The sequence below is a fragment of the Amblyomma americanum genome, chromosome 6 (assembly GCF_052857255.1).
Source record: "Amblyomma americanum isolate KBUSLIRL-KWMA chromosome 6, ASM5285725v1, whole genome shotgun sequence".
In the NCBI taxonomy this organism is placed as follows: domain Eukaryota; kingdom Metazoa; phylum Arthropoda; class Arachnida; order Ixodida; family Ixodidae; genus Amblyomma; species Amblyomma americanum.
Genome location: NC_135502.1, coordinates 152647021 through 152668939, shown reverse-complemented (window position 1 = coordinate 152668939; position 21919 = coordinate 152647021). Strand labels below are relative to the sequence as shown.

Below are 21919 nucleotides of genomic sequence, written 5' to 3'. Positions count from 1 at the left end.
CATGAGCTTGTCAGTTGCATTATAAATAAAGAAATTTTGTTGCCCAACTACTCCATAATTTTTTACATTCTAACATTTTTTTCACGAACATATTTACACAAAACGACACTTCGAAGGGAAACATTAGATTAAATAAAATAATTTGACTTAGTATAATTAGTCATTCTCATCATTGCATATTATATATTCAATAATGCATTACCCAACACCTTTAAACTTTTTCACAATCCTCCTTAAGGTGCGATGTTTTCGTGGCGACAAATTTTCAAGACACGTTTTGCGACAGGAAATAGCCATATAGTGCTTTCGCATTAAAGGAACATGCCTACTATCGAAGACAATTTCTTTTCCTACAAATAATGACACCTCTCTGCTGTAAAGGATCTGCAGCCGCGCAGATTTCCAAATGAGTTCACTGTGTTTGCTTGTCGTGCCAATAACTAATTTCGACATTACTGTGCAACATGCTGTTATGCAACTCGTGGGAAACCTTGTATAGTTTAGCTTCACTCTACTATTCCGAAGGAATGATGTGGCAAAGAACAGCGCTGTGGCGTTTTGATATGCACATGAAGCTAGAAATAAATTATTAATAACAATGCATTGTGATTTTATACTCATGCTTTGTGTACACGCAACAGAGGTTATAAAACGCTCCCTCCTCTATGTACTTCGGGCGCATAACGCGAGAAGCATGTCACATATACAAGGGATGTACGCATTTTCTCGCAAACTCTTCCTAGCGCACCGAACGGAAATAATGACATGTAACAAAAAGAGGGTGACCAGCATACAGACACATAAGGTGCGACAGCTGTTAGCTATCGAACGGCTCGTCTATGATAAGTTGAGCCAACAGACTGTGTTTGAACAACGTTCAGCAGACGCACAGTTCTAGAGAGCGCCATTTGTCATTCGTGGTATAAACTACTATTATGTCGTTGACGCGGCGAAGCTAGACGAGTACCCGACATTGCTGCCGGTAACATCACAAGGTGCAGTATAAAATTAAATAGTAGTAGTAGTAAACTCCAAAGTTATGCTGCTATGGATGTGAAACAGCATTTACGGCAATAAGAAGGCTTACGTTTTGAACTCGCTGTCAAGGATGAGTCTTTTAAGTCCAGCGGTAAATTCTGCGCATTTCGCGCTGCCGATGAAACACGCCACGTTCGCCAAAAGTAGAGCTGTAGAGGTCCTGCCAGGAGAGAAGAAGCGCCACTGTATCCCGTCAGAGGCGCAAAATAGAGCAGTCATGAAAAATGCCTATACAACCTTTCCGCCATTTGTTTGTATTCGAATAAAGTGAGGTTGCAGATCCGGTTAGCAGAAAGGAAAATGAAAGAAGAAACACCATGCTCCACGTTTGTGTCTTAACGCTTGTTTGTGCACCTTTAACGCCATGAGTTCACTGATGGATGGAAAGATGCAAGAGTATTTCCATCAGTTTCACCTCTGCTAGTTCTGAGAATATTCGCGACGAATTGTCAATGCTACTCAAAGCGAAATTCCTGTTTTCTCTCATTTTGTTTAATGCGAAAGAGAAAAAGTTCCCTCGCGCAGGTTTAGTTACGCTTCCTTGCCGGTCTTTCTGGGAAATTGAAACAAAACGTTAGAGGGAACAGCAACAAACACTGACCAGTACACCTTCGATGAATTTGCAACTACAGCCAAGCAAGCTTGATGTGTTCTTCCAAAATAAACTCTATTTGTTTAGTTTTTTTATATAAGGTTAAAAGGGTTTCCTGTATCCTCGAGAAAGCCAGAAGATGATCATGTTCAGTCAGCGGCACGTACTGTGATATAAGCATTATAGTTTTAACACTTACTTTTCTGCCGGAGGTTGAAGGTCAGTGGTGTTGATGGAATTTAGCCTCTCTTCTATGAGCTCTTCCACACGTTTCTAAAGAAAATATGAAGATAAAATTCTTCTTCAAGAGTTTTTGTCCGCTTTTATATAAAAATGAAAGCATAAGAGGAAATCGTACACAGCGCTGCAGTGCATTCTGCTATTTCATCGTAGACGTACGGCGCAATACGCGTTAACATATAAATAGCGGTTAAAGAAATATTTAAGTTCCTTAGACTTTTCAGTCCTCAACATTATACTTAAAAATTCATCTATTTCAGGTATGTGCGCTCATTATAATGGTTGCGTACGTTTGTTTTATTTTGCCAAATTGGTGTACCTTGTACGCTTTCTCGAGGTCCGTCGTCAGCACAAGCATAGTGTTTCCATGGTATTCAAAGTTAACAAACTGCTTGGCGTAGTGGTTCCAGAGTGTTATGTCTCCGCCCTTGAGGACTCCGCAAGCCCAGAAGAATCCTGCGATATCGTGGGGCCACGACCTGTCGGATAAAGTTGGAGGTATTTCAACAAAATTCTTGTGTTGCCTGGTCAGTCATCAAACATTTGGAGGCACCGCGAAAAAAAAGCGATAGGGTTTTAATGTTGCTGTAAACAGTAGACACACTAGAGTATGCGTTTAGCCTGGTTTGCTCATGTTTTTGCTTTGCTAGGTTGGCAACATATCTGGCAATAATATTAGTTCGAAAGTATTTTTAGTGAATGAAGACAATATACAGTGCCCAGCACGAGAGTTGTAGAGTAGTTCAATAGTAATATTAGTTGGGAAGATGACGATGTGCAAAGGCACAGCCCGAGACTGGTACAGCATAAAACGAGGTGCAGTCGGCTGCGGCGATAACACAGAGCTATCATGCAATACCATAGAGCTATCGTCCAGTGACATGGATATATTCGTGCCGGCGCGGTTTAAAATCCCGGTCTTGCCAATAATAATTGTAATAATTGATTTCTGAATTCACCAAGGCAACTACCAAGGTCAACTTCATACAAACTCTGCGAGCCGGTTCGACGTTGCGCAGTAGTGCTTGTGCAATTAAACTGACATTGAATGAACGCATAATCGACAAGTCAATGACAGCGCAAATCCGGCATTTTTTGTTTTATAGGGATACATTTAGAAAAAAGGTCGCCAATGTCCCTGTGGCGTTGGATTCCGTCCGCCAGCTCTCGTATTTGGATGTGCGGAACTCACAGAGAAGAAACGAAAAATAGCTGGCTGAAGAGCACCAAGGAGTCTTCGCACGTACTTCGCGGCGCGGGAAGTGTATGTTGTGCTTGTGTGCTGAGACTGGCAACTTAATAGACCACGTTAACGCAAATGCCAGTTGCGTCATAGTCGCGCGTCACGCCTGGTTATATTCTGCTCCTGCTTTTGAAGTGTTCTGACGTGAGTAACCTCGAGTGTCGCCCCGTTCTTAAAGCCACGTTTCGCAATTGCAGAGACACCGCGGCAGCAACGGCATCGCACTAGCAGCGGTCTTGCCGGCAGCGAACACTTCAGATTATACTGAGGGGCTAGTTGGTCAGACATATTATAAACGAAAACGTAGCATATGGACAGGACGTAGAAGGATGTAGTGAAGATACGTGCATTAGTACCCCATCTGTGTATCTGATGGAGAAGGAATTGAAGTTTTTAAAACGCACTTGAGTTTTCTTAGCACCTTTTATTATCTATCGCTCTTTCTCTTTTCTCCTTTTTTTATCTTTTTCCACACGTTTTAAGATTATCAGATTGTTTTTACCTTGTTTTATATTATGCGCATGCGTGTTGTTGCTCTGCGATGGGGTGTGGTTTACTGTCGCATTTCATTCATTTCAATTGTTAGTGTAGCAATCGTCCTGTCTTCACCCTTCTACGTCCCGTCCATATGCTACGTTTTCGTTTATAACACTTCAGATACCTTCCTCTGAGCTAAAGTGGCTCCTATAAAGAGCAAATCAGCATGCTGAAGCTTATTTGTTTCATTGCTTTGTAGGATCGCTTGCAAATTTTTTCTCCGTCTTCGTGTTTTTGTGCAGGTTTGCATGTTCGTTAGATACGGCTATAAATTTCTGCAGTAAATGCCAGAACACCACAAGCCTTTAGATTACCTTTAAAGAAACGATGGAGCTAAACCAGCTTAAACATGTCTGCCTGCTAACAGGTCAAAAGTTCCCAATGCAAGAATCCCCGAAGAACACGAATCAACAGGCTCCTGTCGAGAACATTTTATTTGGCCAGTATTCAAACTGTGCAAGCGGAAAATCTTGGAAAAAATCGGCAGAGGCTGCTTCAGAAAGGAAAACTTCGGTTTCTCAAGCCCCACTGGTGGCTTTGTTTGAGAGCCACCTTCCATAGCAGTGGCGCATCTCTTAAAATTTGCACTACTCTTCCAGTATTAAGAGGACTCTCTACGATCTATAAATATTATGTGGAGAATGGTCAATTCCACAAAAGCAATTAATTGGTTAATACATTAAACCACTATCGCTTGCACGCTCTACCCCTAAGACATAGCTTAGGTGCCCCCTCGAGTTTTTATTGTATGAACCATGCGCTAAATTTCGCTCCTCTCGGTAAACCAACCATGATATATTTTGGAGTTCGTTGCTGCTATAGTGCTTATTATACTGAGCAAAGAGAGAAGAATGCACAGTAGTCAGCAGAAATTCACAGACTACACCCACGGTAGCAGAAACAGTTGTCGGCGCTTTCTGGTGGCGCGTGCCTGTTCACGAGATACGCCAGTTGAGCCTCCAAAATATGGTGGCCTGTATGAACAAATATGGTGGACTAAAGCGCCGCGGAATGCGTTACATAACCCCGATTCAACTACCGCACCTCTCCCCTTCAAATATAAAAAAGAAAAAAAAATTCGTGCGGCACTGATTTTTGAATCGCCATACACAACCAAGAAAATGTTTACAAGCTTCATATTTTTTCACTAATCCGCGTTCCTACGCGCCATTGCAGTTCCTGGGGCTATTGTGGCCACAGGCGAGGTTCAAGCAGAGTCCATGAACTGCCTTGTGTCTTTCCATAACAGAGGAACTTAAACGAAAGACCACCAGCGTTTGCCCAACCGTAGCAAGGTTCGTCTTGCAGTGTTTTCATATGCAAAACACTAGTGCAATGCAGTATGATCACTCAAGTATGTCACCACAAGTTTGTATCGGCTAGCCTACTGCTGAACGCGCGCTGTACGTGGTGTACCGGGCGAACGCAGCCGGTGAAGCTTCATTCATTGAGCTTGCCTTTTATTTTGGGTCTTCGCAGATAAGACCACGCCTCAGTCTTGGGGTTGGTATCATAGCGTGAGGACGGATATATTGTATATATGTCCTGTAACAGCGCCCAAGGTTCTGGAGTTAATGTGCCGAAGTGTACGTCAATAGTGTGGTGCCGCGAATAGGTAGAAGATTGGATTTTTTAAGGTGAGAATGTATCGGATATACTGGAGGTTTGAGCCTCCTGAAGTGACTCAAGCTATGAGGGACGCCGCTTTGGACGGCTCCTGAATACTTTAGGCTACCTGAGATTCCAGAACGTTCTATGACAACACAGAAAACATGAGCGTTTTTGTATTTCGCTCCCATCGAAGTACCGGCGCCGCAGCCGGCATTGAACACGTGGCCCTGGAATTAGCAGCCGAAAGCCAAAGCCACCAAGCAATAGCCGGTGTTCAAGGTAAGAATTCTCTGCCGTCTTGGATATTGGAAACCACACTGTATGACAAATTTGCAGTTGCCAGCCTACAACACTACACTAAAGTTTCTCAATCAGTACAACAACTCTTAAGGGGAATACCTTCTACGCGGGTCTTAAAATTCAGGAGTTCAAAATCACTGCCAGTTAAGGTCTAGCAAGATGAATACTACAGGACAAATGCTACCAAAAGACCAATAAGCTCCGGCTGGTCCTGTGTGTCGCAGACGCATATGCCGCAATAAAATGCAATGCCTATTCTCTGCCGGAAGCCGGGAGAGCTTACTGTTTGGAATGATCTCGCCGCGCGACATTTATTGGCAAGTGAGGGCGATGTGAGAACATTGTTTTTGTGTTGAGCACGTCCCGAGGTTCTCCCGTCACTATTTTCGCAGCTGAACGAAGAAGAAAAAGATCTGCACCAGCTTCAGATCAGTCCCTTTCTTTAGCGACCCTTCCAGGCTATAGATTTGAATAGTGCAAAGCACAAGGAAGCAGAAAATATGCGGTGGGTCGAAACAGCGCATACTACCAACTCAGTTTATTGCAGAAAAAACGACTTTTTTATGCAGCCAGAACAGGGTATCTGCAAAACTGGTAAAAATTCAAAAAAAAAAGCTGGAAAAGGCATCATCCTTCAACAGTCATTGAACTTAACAAGAATTTTTATCTGCAAAAAGCTGGAAATTGCACTGGCTAGTCTATTGCACCTATTCTATTGGGAACCTTTTTATCTTATATTGATAAGCACATCAGTGCGCAGTTAAACGGGACACGTGTTAGACTGATGTTCCGCTCCATATACAACTATTTTGTTGTTTTTATTAGAACTACATCTTTTATATTTGACTAAACGGTCGCAGATGTTGTCAACGTTCTTATAAAGATTCTTAATGACGTTCCTTCACTCTGAAACTGCCTCACGGGCAAAATCCAGTATATGGATGTTCAGTTTGACTTCTCTTGCAAAGACCATGTGTGTTACTAAACAACCCCTTGTCCAAGAAATTCTCGAAATTCCGCGAGCGGTGTCTGCAGGCCAGATTTCACAAGCGGCTTCAGCGACTGGATAACGCTGGCTACCAGCTCCTGTTGATAGCCAGCGTATGTTAAACTTTGCTCACCCAAACGAAAACACCCATAATTCAAAAAACTCTTATTTTCTGTGTTAGTCTAAAAAGCATGTAGCCTGCGAAAAGTGCAGTTTCGTTCTCAGATATGAAACAAGGTAAGGACGTCGCACTCTGCAGGAAGTTGAACATTCTCACGACAGCGGCAAGAAATACATGTAAACCAGGAAGCAATACCCATCCCTATATAACCTTATGCAATACTGTTTTTTTCTGTTCTGTGTAGAAGCTCCCCTCCAGGAAGCTGTCTGCCAAACTAGATACGTGCTGAAAAGAACGTCTTGCTGGGCAAGTTGGTACATCTTTGGATTACAGGCGCGAAAACAGACAGACCACAAGGTAGATAAACGGGACGGAGCGCTCCGTCCCGTTTATCTACCTTGTGGTCTGTTTTCGCGCCTGTAATCCATAGATACGTGCTGAGATTACAACACAGATTAGATAGCAACTACTGCCTAAAACAGGCATTAAACAGAATGGTCGTATACCTTGTGTGAGCTTGTGACCGTTTTGATGGAAATCAAAAAAGCACTAGAATTATCTAGAGTGCCAACTCTGAGGAAAACACCCAATATTTAGCTTTCAAATTGTTACTGTTGACATGTATGTGCGCTGGACATAGCTATGCATGTGTATGCTTTTTCATTTAACACTTCTTTTTTGAACACAGGGTGCCCTATGGGCATACTCCTTTTTTCTACTTGTTTTACGCTCTTGTTAAGCGAAGTTTGTCTGCTTTCCTTTTCTTTTCTAAATTCCTATATTATGTTCAAAATGTGCCCTATAAATAGTGTTTTTAGATTTTTGACATATTTGTCAAAGCTTCGGGCGGCACTTTGTTGACCTAAGGTGCCGTGAGGCGAAAGCCTTTAGCTCGGTGTCGCTTCTTGTGTCACTGATGTGTGGTTAAGTTGTTGATTAGGTGCGCAATTATTTGCGTATGTCAAGTGCTGGAGACAGTGGAGGGCGTTTGGGAGGCAGTAGTCTGATTCTACGTCTTTCCGCAAACAATTTCCACCAACCTAGACGCGAAGACCTACATATGCGTTGGCAGGAAGTAGCATAGTCACTAGCATGATCGGCTGCTGAACTGGAGGATGGTGGTTCAAATCAGCCTGTGCAGAAACATTGCTGAAAACACTGGAGGGAGTTTGGGAGGCATCCGTCTCATACGACGCCTTTTCGCAAATGCTCTTCAGCATCCTAGACAAGGAGAACTGCATATGCGTTGGCAAGAAGTAGCGTAGTCATTATCACGTTCGGCTGCTGAACTGGAGGATGGTGGTTCCAATCCCACTGGGCACAACGATGCTGGAGACACTGTAGGGCATTTGGGAGGCATCCGTCTCATACGACGCCTTTCCTCAAACACTCTCCAGCGTCCTAGACATAGAAAACTACATATGCGTTGCAAGAAGTAGCGTAGTCATTATCACGCTCGGCTGCTGAACTGGATGATGGTGGTTCAAATCCCGCTGTGCTCAAATATGCTGGAGACACTGTAGCGAGTTTTGGAGGATCCGTCACATTCGACGCTTTTCCGCAAACGCTCTCTAGAGTCCTAGACAAGGAGAACTCTATATGCGTTGGCAAAAAGTAGCGTAGTCATTATCACGCTCGGCTGCTGAACTGGACGGTGGTGGTTCGAATCCCACTGTGCACAAAGATGTTGGAGACACTGGAGGGCGTTTGGAAGGCATCTGTCTGATTTGATGCCTTTCCTCAAACACTCTCCAGTGTCCTAGACAAGGAGAACTACATATGCGTTGTCAGAAAGTCGCGTGGTCGTTAGCACGCTCGACTGCAGAACGGAAGCATGGTCTTTGAATCCCACTCTACACAAATATTTTTTTCTTATCGAGTTACTGGATGGAACGGACTCCGGAGAGATCCAAGTCCGCGAGTATGAACAATTAATGGCTTTCGCATTCAAAAAAACCCTTATTGCGTTTCTTTCTGCATGCTCCACGAAATATATCTGGCTTCTTGTGACATTGCTGATCTTCGGTCTAGGTTATGGGGGTTTGGCATCCAAAACCGACTCAGGCTGTTGGGACGCCGTAGTCAAGGGCTCCTGAAATTTCTACCTCCTGAGGTTCCTTAACCTGCATGGACATCACACAGCACACGGGCCTCGAGTATTTCGCCTCCATTGAAATCCGACTGCCGAGGGCGAGATGGAACTCGCACCTTTTGGATCAGCAGCCTAGAGCCATAACCACTGAGCCACCAGGGCGGTTCGTTCGCTGGGAAAGACAGACTATTGCACAGCAAGTGTGCTCACATGAGCTTTATGATGCGTCTTGCTAATTCCAGGGAAATTGCTCGTATCCATTACACTAACGATGCAGCGTGGGCAGGCATTTTCAGCGGAACAAATCACTGTGTATTTGTTTTGTCCAGGTGACATTGTGCATAGATATACTGTAGTAGCATTTATGCACGTAAAAGATAATTGGGAATTTCTTCCCAAGACATCTGCATGCGATCGCAACAAAAATGTTAAAACACTCGACCGGAAAAGATTCCCTCCACATTTATTACATATAGGAGGAGGCTGTAGGAGTACACACTAAAAACTGCTTTAACGCCCCTCCCTCCGCTTCTGCTTTCAGAGTGACGCACCTAATGCATCTGCTGTGTAACTGTGCTAGTGTCCCTACTTGGACTGATTGGCAACGACTTCTTTGCAGCGGGTTCTCTTATTGCGAGACATTAAAGAAACTATAGCACTGCTCTCTATCTTCATGGCAGCGGTACTCCCATTCTTGCCTTTCGCCAATTGCAGATTTTTACTATGCGCTGTGAAGCGCGGATACACCTGTTTTGCGCGCCAACAGAATCTTCTCCCTTAAAAGTTTTGTTCCGGCGTCCGGGGCAGAGATTTTACGATGCAAGCTTGCCTGTCTTTCTTCTTGGTTCTCACTTTCCAGGAATAAAAGATTTTAGCTATGTATCTTTTGTGTCGTCCCTTCCAAGGCTTAGCTTCTTTATGCCTTCGGTGCTACAGACTCATTTTAGCGCGGAAGCATGCGCGTGTTCACATTTTGTCACGTGATCATTGTGCTATTCCTGGCCTTCGCGCCTTATCATATCCCCGGCTGGCGCCATGCTGGTGCCTTTCTGCAAGACGCTTTTGCGCCTCTAGATGGGGATAAGGAGCCATCGGCGCTGCGTTTCGCGTTGGAAATGGTTACGCTCAACCACTTCATTTAATTACTCGTCTCCTTCAGATTGCCCGCACTGGCTCGAATGTGTAAAAAAGTGGTAATCTATCTGCGCATTCAAATTTTTAAATAAAATGTTCCGTCTAACGCTTTTCAACAAGCTCATAAGTTTTCAACCTGCACCGAATAAGGGCGAGGCAATTCCGGAAATGTTCTTTCCAGGGCTGTATTTTTGCCGATTGAAAGAATGTGTGCTGAGAACTAATAACAAAGTTCAACGTTCAGTATTCGGCAGGAGACAACAGAACATGGGCGCGCATCTGATCGCCGAACGGCATACCAGACTTTATTCTATCGTCCGTTAACTTTCCGGCTCCCAATAAAAAAAACTATGTATGCTGTTCAAAGACCGCATCAGGAGGTCAGCGACGTTGGACTGTGCTAACTTGCGATCAGGAGGTCAGCGACGTTGGACTGTGCTAACTTGCGAAGTAATGTTGAAAACTGATCCTGGATTCAGCACCGGCAGATAAAGCCAGCCCGAATAAGGTGAAATGAATAAATTCTTGCTATGATAAATTTCAACACGTTCCCGTGCACTACAATACTTTTAGCATTGTGCCTCAGGTGAGTGTATTGCAGAAATCTTCTTTTGAGTACTGTCCCAAACTGGTTGCGCTGCCACTTCTACCGCATTAGCATCAGGCGCACATGACAGTGCAGTGCACACCTGGCCAACGCCAAAGAAGCACTGAAACGTAAAAAGCATCGTTATCCGATGTAGCGGTTCAAAGTTTGCCGTAAATGAGCATGGATTCGCCTTCTGTTAACAGTATACGCGTTTTGTTTTACCTCCGTCAGCACTTGCACCACTATGCCGTAAAGTTTCCCGTTACATAGGAAAACAAATTTTAAAAACTTAGTGCCAGGGACGAAACTCATTGCACACAGAGTTGTCCAATAACTTTATCAGAATAATTGCCCCAGTGCCTATCCTTATCCAGTATCTTGTTTTATTCAGGCAGTTGTCACTCGAAGATTCAATTTAGAGAGATTTTATAGTGTTTAAAAAAGAGGCAGGACAAACATACCTATTTACATGCATGTCTCTCTTGCTCTTCATTACTAAGGGCCTCAGAGTAGCAACTCAAGTGGATAACAACAAGATCATACAACGGATTTATAAGAAACCTTAAGTTTCCTTTTCGCCTAAAAAATTGATACTTCGCGGTATTTTCAAAACGACAAAATTATCGGCGTCTATTTTGTTCACCTTCAATGTAAGATTCGGTTAACTACAATGTCGCTACGTACGCTGAAAGGACGACGAAATGGTTAGAACAATGACGACGCTGTGTTGTGCGCTTCTTTAGTGCTCTGCTTTCCCAGGCCATCAATACTTTGCCTCAGCTGCACATAGTCATCATGTAACTTTCGGTGGAAGTGCTGGCGATATGTAAGCGATACCATGTGAGGCTCTGCAGACTTTTGGGCGACGCTAGTCTCTTCATAGCGACGAGTTGAGGTCTGATAGGTTTCTCAAAGAGGTCACGGAGTTTCTGCTCACAGACATCCCACGATGTCAAATTATTGTCCTGCGCTTAGATAAACACTCGAGTGGTGCCGTTCAGATATAATATAGCATTTGCGAGCATGATTGTCACATCCCACCTGTTATACGTTCTGACGCGTTCATACAGAGCAAGACGGTCGTACACATCATTGATCCGCATCAGTCTACACCTTTCTACACCCAGACAAAACGCTGGCCCTCATACAGTTTGTCATTTGCCAAAAGTTGCCAATATGGCTTATAGAAAGTTCTCAAATTCGATCCAGGTCCCGAAGCTCTATATCCACAGTTGCCGCCACCTCATGACCATGTCTTCAGCGCCGATGCCCAACCTGCTGGTTTGCAATGACTGTTCTAAGGTCACATCTGTTCTTGAGGGGTCCCGACACTTAGGACCAGGTAAAACACAGGCGCATTTCCCACCGCTTTGGCCGGTTGCCAAAAAACCGCTGCCAGCTCTTCATGCGATTATCTTCCAACACTGTGGCAGCCTTCCGGCCAGGCTAACTAAACCCGCATCATGCGCCGCTAACTGGAGGTGATGACGCCCGCAGCAGTGTACAGCTTACACCTGCCAGACAAAACGCTGACCCTCATCCAGATTGCCATTTGCCAAGAATTTGCGAATATGGCCGTACCTTCAGCTCGCGCAGTGGACAAAGTTAATGCCAGCCCGGTTCCTCTAGTGATCGCGGCTGCCACTTGCAGTCCCCGATTCTCACACCGGCACCGATTCCGCCATCGTGACAAATTCTTTACCCCTAATGATCCACCCATCTGTTTTCAATGCTCGCAAGTCGGACACATCTCCAGTTACTGCCACCGGCTTTGTACCCTCCCATCCCACCCATTCTCCTTCGTCGACCATCGCAGCGACCACGTTGTGGCATTACTCACCTCTTCCGGATTCACTCTACGACAAGCCCGCTCAGCAAGCTAGTGAGACCAGCCTCTGAACACCCGCAAGGTGGCGCTCCCGTTCCCTTTCTTTCGTCGCAACTCATCTCTATCCAGCTTCCACTACTTCTTCACCTTCTCTGCTAATCACCTCTTGAGGCCCGCTCCCCAACGTAATCACTTGAATGTCCTTGTGGATGGTGCTTCGTTAGCTTCCGTCATTGATATTTTTTCCAAGTGTCTGGCCTGAGCTCGTCTTTGCGCCACCACAACAAGAAAGCTGTAACGCAAGGCGCCACGTCCACGGTTCGCACTGCCAATGACAGCACCGCTGCCATGACTAGGAGATGCTCTGCGCGAGTCGGCGCCTCGGCCTCACACTACAGAGTTTGCTCGTCTTCAGCCTCAAGCTGTTGTCTACATCCCTATTTCGCCTTCTCCTCCCGTTCCTGATGGAGACTATGTCGCTTGCCCTCGCACCACTCGGATTCTTCAGCGTCACATCGTCTTTCCCTACACCGTTGAACATATCACCCAGAACTAGACCTACCTGCCTGCCTGAAGTTCTTTGCGCCGACATATCACATGCTCACCTATTCCATTGACTGATTTCACAGTATCTGCCATCACGATTGACCCGACAACTGACGTCTTCAACACCCCTTCAACGCAGCCCTCGCGTGCGGATCGAAGTTTCAGCATGAATGCGGACATCCAGCGGTTCACAGCCTATTGCCCTTATACAGCTGCATTTTTTTTACTTTTATTACCGTCTCTTGGGCCAAACGTCTCATGTCGCCCATCGCAATGGCACCAGCGATACCCGCCGCATTCACAGATGGCCCTATAGGTTGTCTTTCTCTGAGGTCCTTGTCGTCCGGACAGAGAGTGACAAGATGTTTGCTGGCAACTTTACCGAGCCTTAGAAGTAGTTACAGGGCATCCCATGTAGTGCTTTTCTAAAAGAGAGATCAAACCTGGCGATTCTGTGTCGATAACAGCCACCTGAACACCACACAAAGAAAGACGGTTACCCCTGCCCTAGAAGCTCTCGACTGCATGGACGGCACCAGCTACTTTTCTCCCATTGATATTCGCTCAGGATACTGGAAGATCACTGTCGCTGGAAGGGACCGTCAGACGACTGCCTTTTTCACCACGAGCGGCTTCCATCAATTTGAACTTAATGCCCTGTTACCTTGGGGCACATGACGCCTGTCTACGCTGTATCATTCACTCGACCTGCAAATCTTCTCTTGACCCCCGCTGCCCAACATGATCGCTTGAAAGTTCTTTCGACCGCCGTAAGCTCAAGGTCCTCGGTCAAAAGGTGGACCCTGCTCAAGTCAAACACGTGCTCGAAAACGTCCACGCCGTCACTTCCTTTCCTACTAACCGTTCATCGGGTCATATGCACACCTTCCTCTAGCTCCGATAATATTTTCGCCGGTTAATCAAGAATTTAGCGGAAATCGCCCACTCTCTTGCACACGATCCTAACGAAGGACGTCCAGTTCCCTTGGGGACCTAATCCAACTGCCGCGTTCAGAGCACTTCTCAGCGCCTTCACTGCTCCGACTGTCTCGGCTCACTTCAATTCTTCTGCCCCACAGAACCTGGGGCCGACGCGAGCGGCCAAGTCGTTGGTGCGCTACTTTATCAACGGCAACGCAATTAGATTCGGGTAACTGCGTACCCTAGCCGTCTCCTTTCTGAGTGAGGGCTGAATTTTTTTATCATACGACGAAGCCTCGCTTAATTACCAAACTCCGCCCTTACTTGTTTCGGCACCTGTTCTCAGTTATAAGGGATCATAAAGCCTTATGCCGGCCTTCTTCGCTCAAAGACCATACTGGCTGGATGGGGTGCGGGGAACTTCGCAGTCAAAAATATAATTTTTCGGTAGTCCACAATTCCGTCCACTGCACCAAGAGCGGATTGCTTGTCCTAACATTCTCTAGATCCCCCCTTCCTCTAACGAATGTGACGCTGACGCCTGCGTTTTGTCAATATCCCTCTTCCGAAGCACTGCTCAAGAACAGCGCTTAGATTCCTCGCTGCGTTCCCTCTTCGAACGCCTTACTGTCAACCGCCCTGATGGTTCCTTCGCCCAGTTCGCGCTCCACGAAAGCATCCTGTACCAGCGCATTATGTGGTCTGACAGCGCCCTTAAAATCTGCGGTCCAGCGTCCTTCAACAGCTTCACTGTGCTTCCACGGCAGGTACTCTTGGTGCATTCATCACGTACGACAGCGTGCGCGCCATTCCTTTGGGCCAGGTATCTAACACACTCTCCGTCGCTAAGTGGCCACTCGCGAGCTCTACCAGCACCGGAAGAAGCCCTCGGTTCACCGTCGAGGACAACTTTCCCGTTTTCCTGCGTCAGTCTCGACCTGCTCGGCACTTTTCCGATGTTTGTCCTGGGTAACAAATTGATCACCGTGGCGACAGACTACTCGACGCGCTATGCTATCATATGAATGATCCCCACGATCTATGCTAGTGATGTCGCTCACTTCCTTTTGCACGACGGCATACTCGCGGTCGCAGCTTTTTTCCCAAGTGGTCGCCGAGCATCTATGCTTTTGCCCCATGCGCCAGAAATTCGTCACGGCCTACCAACCAGAGACGAACAGCCTGACCGAACATCTGAACAGTACCTTCACCGAAATAATTTTCTTGTACGCCTCTGACGGTCAACATGAATAGAATATTAGCATCACAGCTGTGGCATTCGCATACAAGTAGACACGTCGCAATAGAGCACGCTTCACACGTTTTTTATCATCTGTATGGCAGCGATCCATTTTCGCCATTCGACAATGTGCTGACCGCCACTGCTCCAAGAGTACATATGCTCAGGATGCAATCGACTCCGCCGAAGCCGCCCGCCTTGTAGCCCGCCAGAGTATGACCGCGTCCCAGTTTTCTCAGTAACTCCGTTATACTGCTGCCATCGCGAAATAACCTACCTTCCTGGATTCCCTGTTTTGTTCTAGGTCCCGTTTCGCCGCGTAGACCTATCAGAAAAACTTATGCGCTCCCTGACCCTGTTGTACGTCCCGTGACCACGGTGGTGTACCATATCGCGCCGCTGCATTCACAGTCATCACCCGCTACACCCAACCCCGATATCGTACATGTGTGATGCCTCAAGCCTAACTACTTTTACTCTACGTTGCCTGTGTAGTGAGTACCAGGACAGTGCTTTTGGTACGAGGGAGAGAGTGGGTGTGTAGTGCTAAGTACGTTGGGAAGAATCAACACACTCTGGTGCGGACCTATGTTCTGTTCTGCTGTGCCACGTCATCGATCTTCTTTATCGCAGATTACCGCTACTGCAAATAACCATCATGTAAAATTATTTTCTGAATCATAATCTACAAATAGGGAGCTAGAGGCACCGGTTCGTTTCTCGTGCATTGTCCACGTCGTAAATTTATTTAAACGCACTGCCAGCTTTCTTGCCGGGCCTTTGGCAGGAGTGGGCATTTAACACAGTAAGAAAAGAAAAGAAAAAATATATCAGGTGCTGAAGAATAAACTGCAAAATAGACAACAGAAAAACTTTTCCCGGCAGAGTGATTCAGCAGGGAGTCCGTCCGATAAGAAGTCACTGATTCTGGGCTTGTGCGCCGAGGATTGATGAAACTATGAGGCAATCAGCAATGATGCGGCTAATTTGTTGCATTGGGAAACCGTGCGAGGAAAAGAAATTATGAAATGCGTTAATCAGGCGAATCTTGAAAGACTTAGCTGATATCGTGTGCGCGTGAGTTCCAATTTGCCGCTTCAAGGCAATCCAGAACGAAGCCCTCCTTGACAAGCTTAGAATGCTTAGAGTCAAAATCATGTAGTTTTTGAGCTCATGGTGTGTAGCGCCAACGCACGTGCAAAGTTGAAACTTGAATTTCATATCAGAAACTCCAGACTACCTACTTTAGGCTCGTCATAGCTGAACCTCAGTACAGGCGCCTTGCTTGAAATTACGGTAATGATGTTATCACCGATTACAACACCGGGCAAGCCAGAGTCGATACTGCCACCTGATAGTCGTCCACGTACTGCGTGATGCTTACAGTACTGCCCCAGTCTCTTTCCAGTGCCTTATCCAGTTCACCTAAACACACCCCGGCAGCACATGCCATTTGCCCGCTATTGTAAACGCGTTTTCATTCCGGGATCCTAAAGTGGCCCGTTCTTGCCAATGCATTCGAGAACACGTTCATTAATGAATGGGCCGGCTATGCCCTTTATTCCCCAACATTGGCACACACACACCGATGAACAACGTTCAACGATGAGCAGCCAAAAATTATGGCCCACGAACATCGCGTACAACCTGGCATACGCTGGCGAATATTGTCTGCGCTGTTGCGAATGCTGGACAGAGTGGCATACATCATGACATAAATTGCTCATTGTTGTCAAGCCAACTTTTATGGTTTGTGCACATCAGACATGTCTTGGTATAAGTTGGTCAATATTGTCGTAGCAGTTGGGATGCCTCCCCAACAACGTATGCACAGTAATCGCTGACAAATATTACCCTACCGCTTGCGATGGGTAGCCAGTATAGCACTCATCTTGGGATGCGTTGGTCAATACTGTCCCACCAGTAACGATCGCTGATAAGAAATGTGTATATCCTGGCTCATGATCTTTAACCTCCTCCGTGTTGTGTTTGGCCTCCAAATTGCATACATCCGGGCACTACTTGCTCAGTATTCTCCAACCAATTTTGATGGCTCGTCGATATTGAACATGTCATTGTTCGGCCTGTACGCATGATGTAGCTCGAGCTATGTATAGTAATATTCTACTTCATAAACCATACGAACTAGAATTTGCTTCGCCCGCAGCGCCCAGAAAGAGAAAAAAAACAGCTGCAAAATACAACTATGAGTTCTATGAATATAGCAGAGAGAGCCATGCGTAGTGTGACCTCACAAAGAAAGCAGAGCGGAGCGCGGCCGAATGGTGCGGCAGATATGTGCGAGCCGGCCACGTTATGCGTATGCACTTGGGTATTTGATTTGTAACTTTTTCAGAGCCTGCCCTTCTCTTCGTTCCTGAGTACCTCAGATTTGCGTCATCGTTGTCAACAGCAGCAGCACCGTTATCCGCAGGACAGAATCTTCCATTCTGTCTGTCACGATTTTTGTACGCTGGGTTAACTGAGTTTGGTTGAGCTGCCCCCCAGCTCCTGCCCAAAGACCGCCGTGTATGCATGCTTCCAATGCGCGTGCATGCTTCCCAGCCATTCTACATGACGCAGCGCAACCCTTGGGCCGTTGCTGTTGCCTCACCGGTACGCAGTAAGCACCTGCGGGAGCGACGAATGGTCCGCAGAGTGTGGGGATCCGCAGGAGAGAAAAGCCAACAAGGAGACGCGCCACACGCATGTACGGCAGAAGACAGAGATCAGATCCACGGGTGCCCGTGTTCATAAAGAGCACATCCGCTTTTGCGTTCATTCGAATACGCTGCCACATAAATTTTATTACAGCCGTCACCGTAGCTCAGTTGGTAAGAAAACCGGACGCGATATTCGGAGGTCGTGGGTTCGGTTCCCACCGGCGGCATGGTTGTTTTTTTCTGCTGCTTTGTAAGTAGTCTTTTTTAGGTGATAGATTAATCTAAGTATTACTATCCCACTCATTAGCACTACACATTAAAAAAAATTTTAAGAAAAACATTCCCCTAGGCACCTTCGTTTCGGTGACTGTTGGCTCCCTTCATCAGTTTGTCAAAACGAGACCCTCATTTCCTTTACCTTGTCTGCTAATTGCTTAACAATGGTCTCGGTTCTGGCAGTCTTGATGCCATAGGTAGCATAACAGGGCTCTCTCACAGTTCCCGCCCTCACCGTTAGATGACATTCCATGTCACACTCGCGGTAATACAGGACGTGCTACGTCCGCCGCTATGGACGAGGGTGGCGCTGGTGAACACTCTCAAGGTTCGCTTATACCCAATAAACATAAGTACCCGCGGGAGCAGCAGATTGCACAGCCGTCGCCGTAGCTCAGTTGGTAAGAGCACCAGACGCCTTATTAGGAGGTTGTGGGTTTGGTTCCCACTGGCAGCGTGGTTGTTTTTTCTGCTGCTTTGGAAGTAAACTTCTTTAGGCGATAAATTAATTGAAGTAATATTATCCCACTGATTAGCACTACACAATAAAAAAACTAAAAAAAATACATTCCCCTATGCACATCGGTTTCGGTGACTGTCGGCTCCTTTCATAATATATATATATATATATATATATATATATATATATATATATATATATATATATATATATATATATATATATATATATATATATATATACATATATACGATGAGAAAAGGGGGAAGCGGCGCGGGCATAACCTTTCTTTGACGAGGATCACCTCGTCAGAGAAAGGTTACTGCTGACGGTCTCAAATATAATTATGCTTATTGGTTACTTATGTATTGCCTATATTGATTATTTTATCCTTAATGTGAATTATCTGCCCTAATTCCTAGATATTCTCATTCATTCACTGTCTGTATGCATTTCTGGCGTGTCCATCTGTTCTGTGTTGTGAACTAATTGTTTGTCGGAGTTCCGGTTGCGTAGGGCGCGACGTTGGCAGGTGCCAAAGCTTATTTTTTCACGTCTACGTGAAGTTTTGAATTCATAAACACCATACACAACTAAGTTACCTTTCCTTCTAGCCCCAATGGCAGAGTGGTGCGCTCCAGTGCGCAGCGCATGCAGAGAAAGCAGGCACTGGAGTGCCATGGACACGCGTTTTTCCGAGAACTTTCAACGCTCTCGCCGCGGCTGCCGCGGCGTGCATCACGTTTATTTTTTCGACGACTTCCCTAGCTTTCACTGCAGCCTCCTTTCCTCGGCACCCCGCGAAAAATGGCGCGCGTCTATACTTGCCCTTTTTTCTCTCCCTCTCTTCGGGCTCACGAGGGATTCTTCCCATTACTATTTTTTCTCATTTCCCTCTATGGCACCGCAGCGACCATCACCTCGTCAGAGAAAGGTTACTACCCGCGCCGCTTCCCCCTTTCTCCCATCGTCACCAAGAGCAAAAATCTCTTCTCTTGGCCTTGCGAGCTTTTCGAGGCTTCTGTCTTCTATACACAGTCTGTCTGTTTCCCACGGCTTGCCACATCCCACTGAAACGTCTACTTCTGTTGAATGATAGAGCATACGGCCGTTCGGACCTGGTTTTTCAATTCTGCAGTGATATGTTTTCGTAGGTATCGCCAACCAGTGGGAGCCATCTGCTGGACACGTGAGTTCATTTCTGGTGTATTTGTTTTGAATTATTGTCCATAATATTTTGCACGCACATATAACTTCCGATCCGCAATGTGTAGAATACAAGCGGTTATGAGTTAGCTCACGTAAGATTTTCAGCAATTTTCAAGATATGTTTTTCAACCACAAATGTACTTTTACCGGCATAGCATTGTCACCGTTGTATTACATCAGAACACAGCTAAGATGCAATAACTAGCAGGCTGGTTAGGCAATATCGAATAATTACCTTTTATACCAATATTTATTGAGGTGCATGTAACGCACCGTAACATCCACATCCGTTTTTATTGTTTTGAAGACGTGGTTATCCTCGGCGCTGCGGCCCAGCAACTTTTGGGTTTTGCAATTTTGCTATTTTTTGCTATTTTTTCTGCTGAAGTTTCTATACCTGCATAGCTCTCGAAAGCGCATGTATTAAGGCGAAAGCCGTTAACGGCTCATGCTCGCGGCCACCATCGTGTTAATGTCCGTCCGTGACATTTTGTTTAGTCACTACTACTAACGATAGGAGAAAAAGAATGACTTCATCACATATAGGAGGAAAAAAAACCCCAGAAACCAAGTTTGATGAGTGTAAATTATTTATTGATAGGCAAAATGTCTAAATGGCGTCTCAGTAGCCTGGATGTTGATATAGCCGCGGTAATGGTGGGACGTCACATCCACCGGATGTTGTCACAGCATAGTAAAATAGCTCGCGAACTAATAAAGTTACGAGAACAAGAATAGTTTCATTAGATGCAGTAGGAAAAATTGTAACAAGAAGCTAAGTTTGACGACTGCAGAGTAATTAGTTAATTATAGGCAAAAATGTCAAAAATGCGTCGCTGCTGCACGGACGTCGATATATCCGCGGGAACAGTGGGACGTCACATCCACCGGAAGTCGTCACCCATCGTGAAATAACTCGTTAATTAATAAAGATAAGAGAACAAGAATGGTTGTCCAAAGTTGTCAAGAAATGTCAAAAAATCGCGTGAAAAAATAGTGTGATGTGAAATTCACCGCAAGTCGTCAGAGCACACAGGAAAAAACGCCGAATGGGCGATACAAAACGCCGGATTTAGTAATTAGTAATCATCATTCACAAAGGCAGCAACAGTAGCAGCCAAAGTCTCGCGGAAAGGCTTTCGCATCACGCAGTTTAAATAGTCAAAGTGCCCCCACCCCCATTTTTTTACGGAATGTGGCCAAAATCAGCTCTGCCACAGCGCTGAGGTAACCGCTTGTTCGACAGTCTAAAAATCTGCCAATTCGAAAGTTTTAAGTGTAATGTACTGCAATACACCATGCTAACTTATATGCCGGAAAAGAGGTTTTCTAACTTACAAAGCCAATTTTAAAAAAATGGAGAAAGATGAAACTACCGCTAACGTTGAATTTTTCATCCCTATCCTCCATCGCTGACTTTGTACATGATTGTTTTAATGGCAGCAAACCGATGGACCTTGTGCACCGGTGGACGTTGCATATAATTTGTGAGCTGTAGGTCTTTGGCGCAGATCTATAGAAGTGGCACCACCGGAGCAGAACAAGCCTTCGGCAGAGATTTTTTGCTATGGCATTATAGTCTAAGTAGAATTTTGAAAGGAGACTTAGGTTGGACAATACTGACGCCACCAATAATTTATTTTCAACCTAGCATTTCGAGACAATCATGGTCCCTTCTTGAGGAGCGACTGAGTTGCGAGCCAGTAGCTGCAGAGAGCAGCCTCCGTTTTTATTTTGTTAACACGTGGCGAAGTCCATTAACATATGCGGAGCGGAGCTTTCCCAGAGCCCTATTCAAATTTGCCTTTGTCAGCCGGATATTTCATGACTTATCGCGGCTTCTCTTTACCCAATTACACTTCACGGCCAAGACACTAATCTCCGAGGGTGATTCTGTGGTCGATGCGTTGAAAGTGCTCAACGAGGGTGTTGCCTTCTGAATACATCGACCGGACGCCATTATTGAGTAGCCTTTTTCTAAGATTGCAGATTTTGTCTTCCAGATGAATGACGCCGGGCACACTGAGCATGGAATTTTGTTAATTACGTCTAATAGTTTACGGGGACGCCGTCCTTGGATCGCGGTAGAAAGCATCTGCTAGTTCAAACAGGTTTGAGACACACAGATATGTTTTCGGAAACAAGTAAAATTGTATAAATGCTTCGGCATGCTTGTTCCTTTTTTCTTTTTTCACCGAAAGACTCAACATACATGACTAACTAGCCTAGCACTTTCTTTGCACGCAGAACACAATCTATTTTTGTGATTTCGTATTGAAATACACAATTAT

The 21919-nt window shown here is 45.5% G+C and overlaps 1 protein-coding gene across 1 annotated transcript in view; it reads right to left on the bottom strand.

Annotated features, from left to right (window-relative positions):
• Positions 1-1083: 1083 nt before the first annotated feature.
• Positions 1084-21919, bottom strand: part of LOC144095570 (uncharacterized) — a 135471-nt gene continuing 114635 nt past the window's right edge. Inside the window, exons 10-12 of the mRNA XM_077629259.1 lie at positions 2190-2349; positions 1830-1903; positions 1084-1198 (exon numbers count right to left, since the gene is read on the bottom strand). Coding sequence (XP_077485385.1) covers positions 1084-1198; positions 1830-1903; positions 2190-2349 — 349 coding nt within the window. The remainder of the gene's footprint in view (positions 1199-1829; positions 1904-2189; positions 2350-21919) is intronic.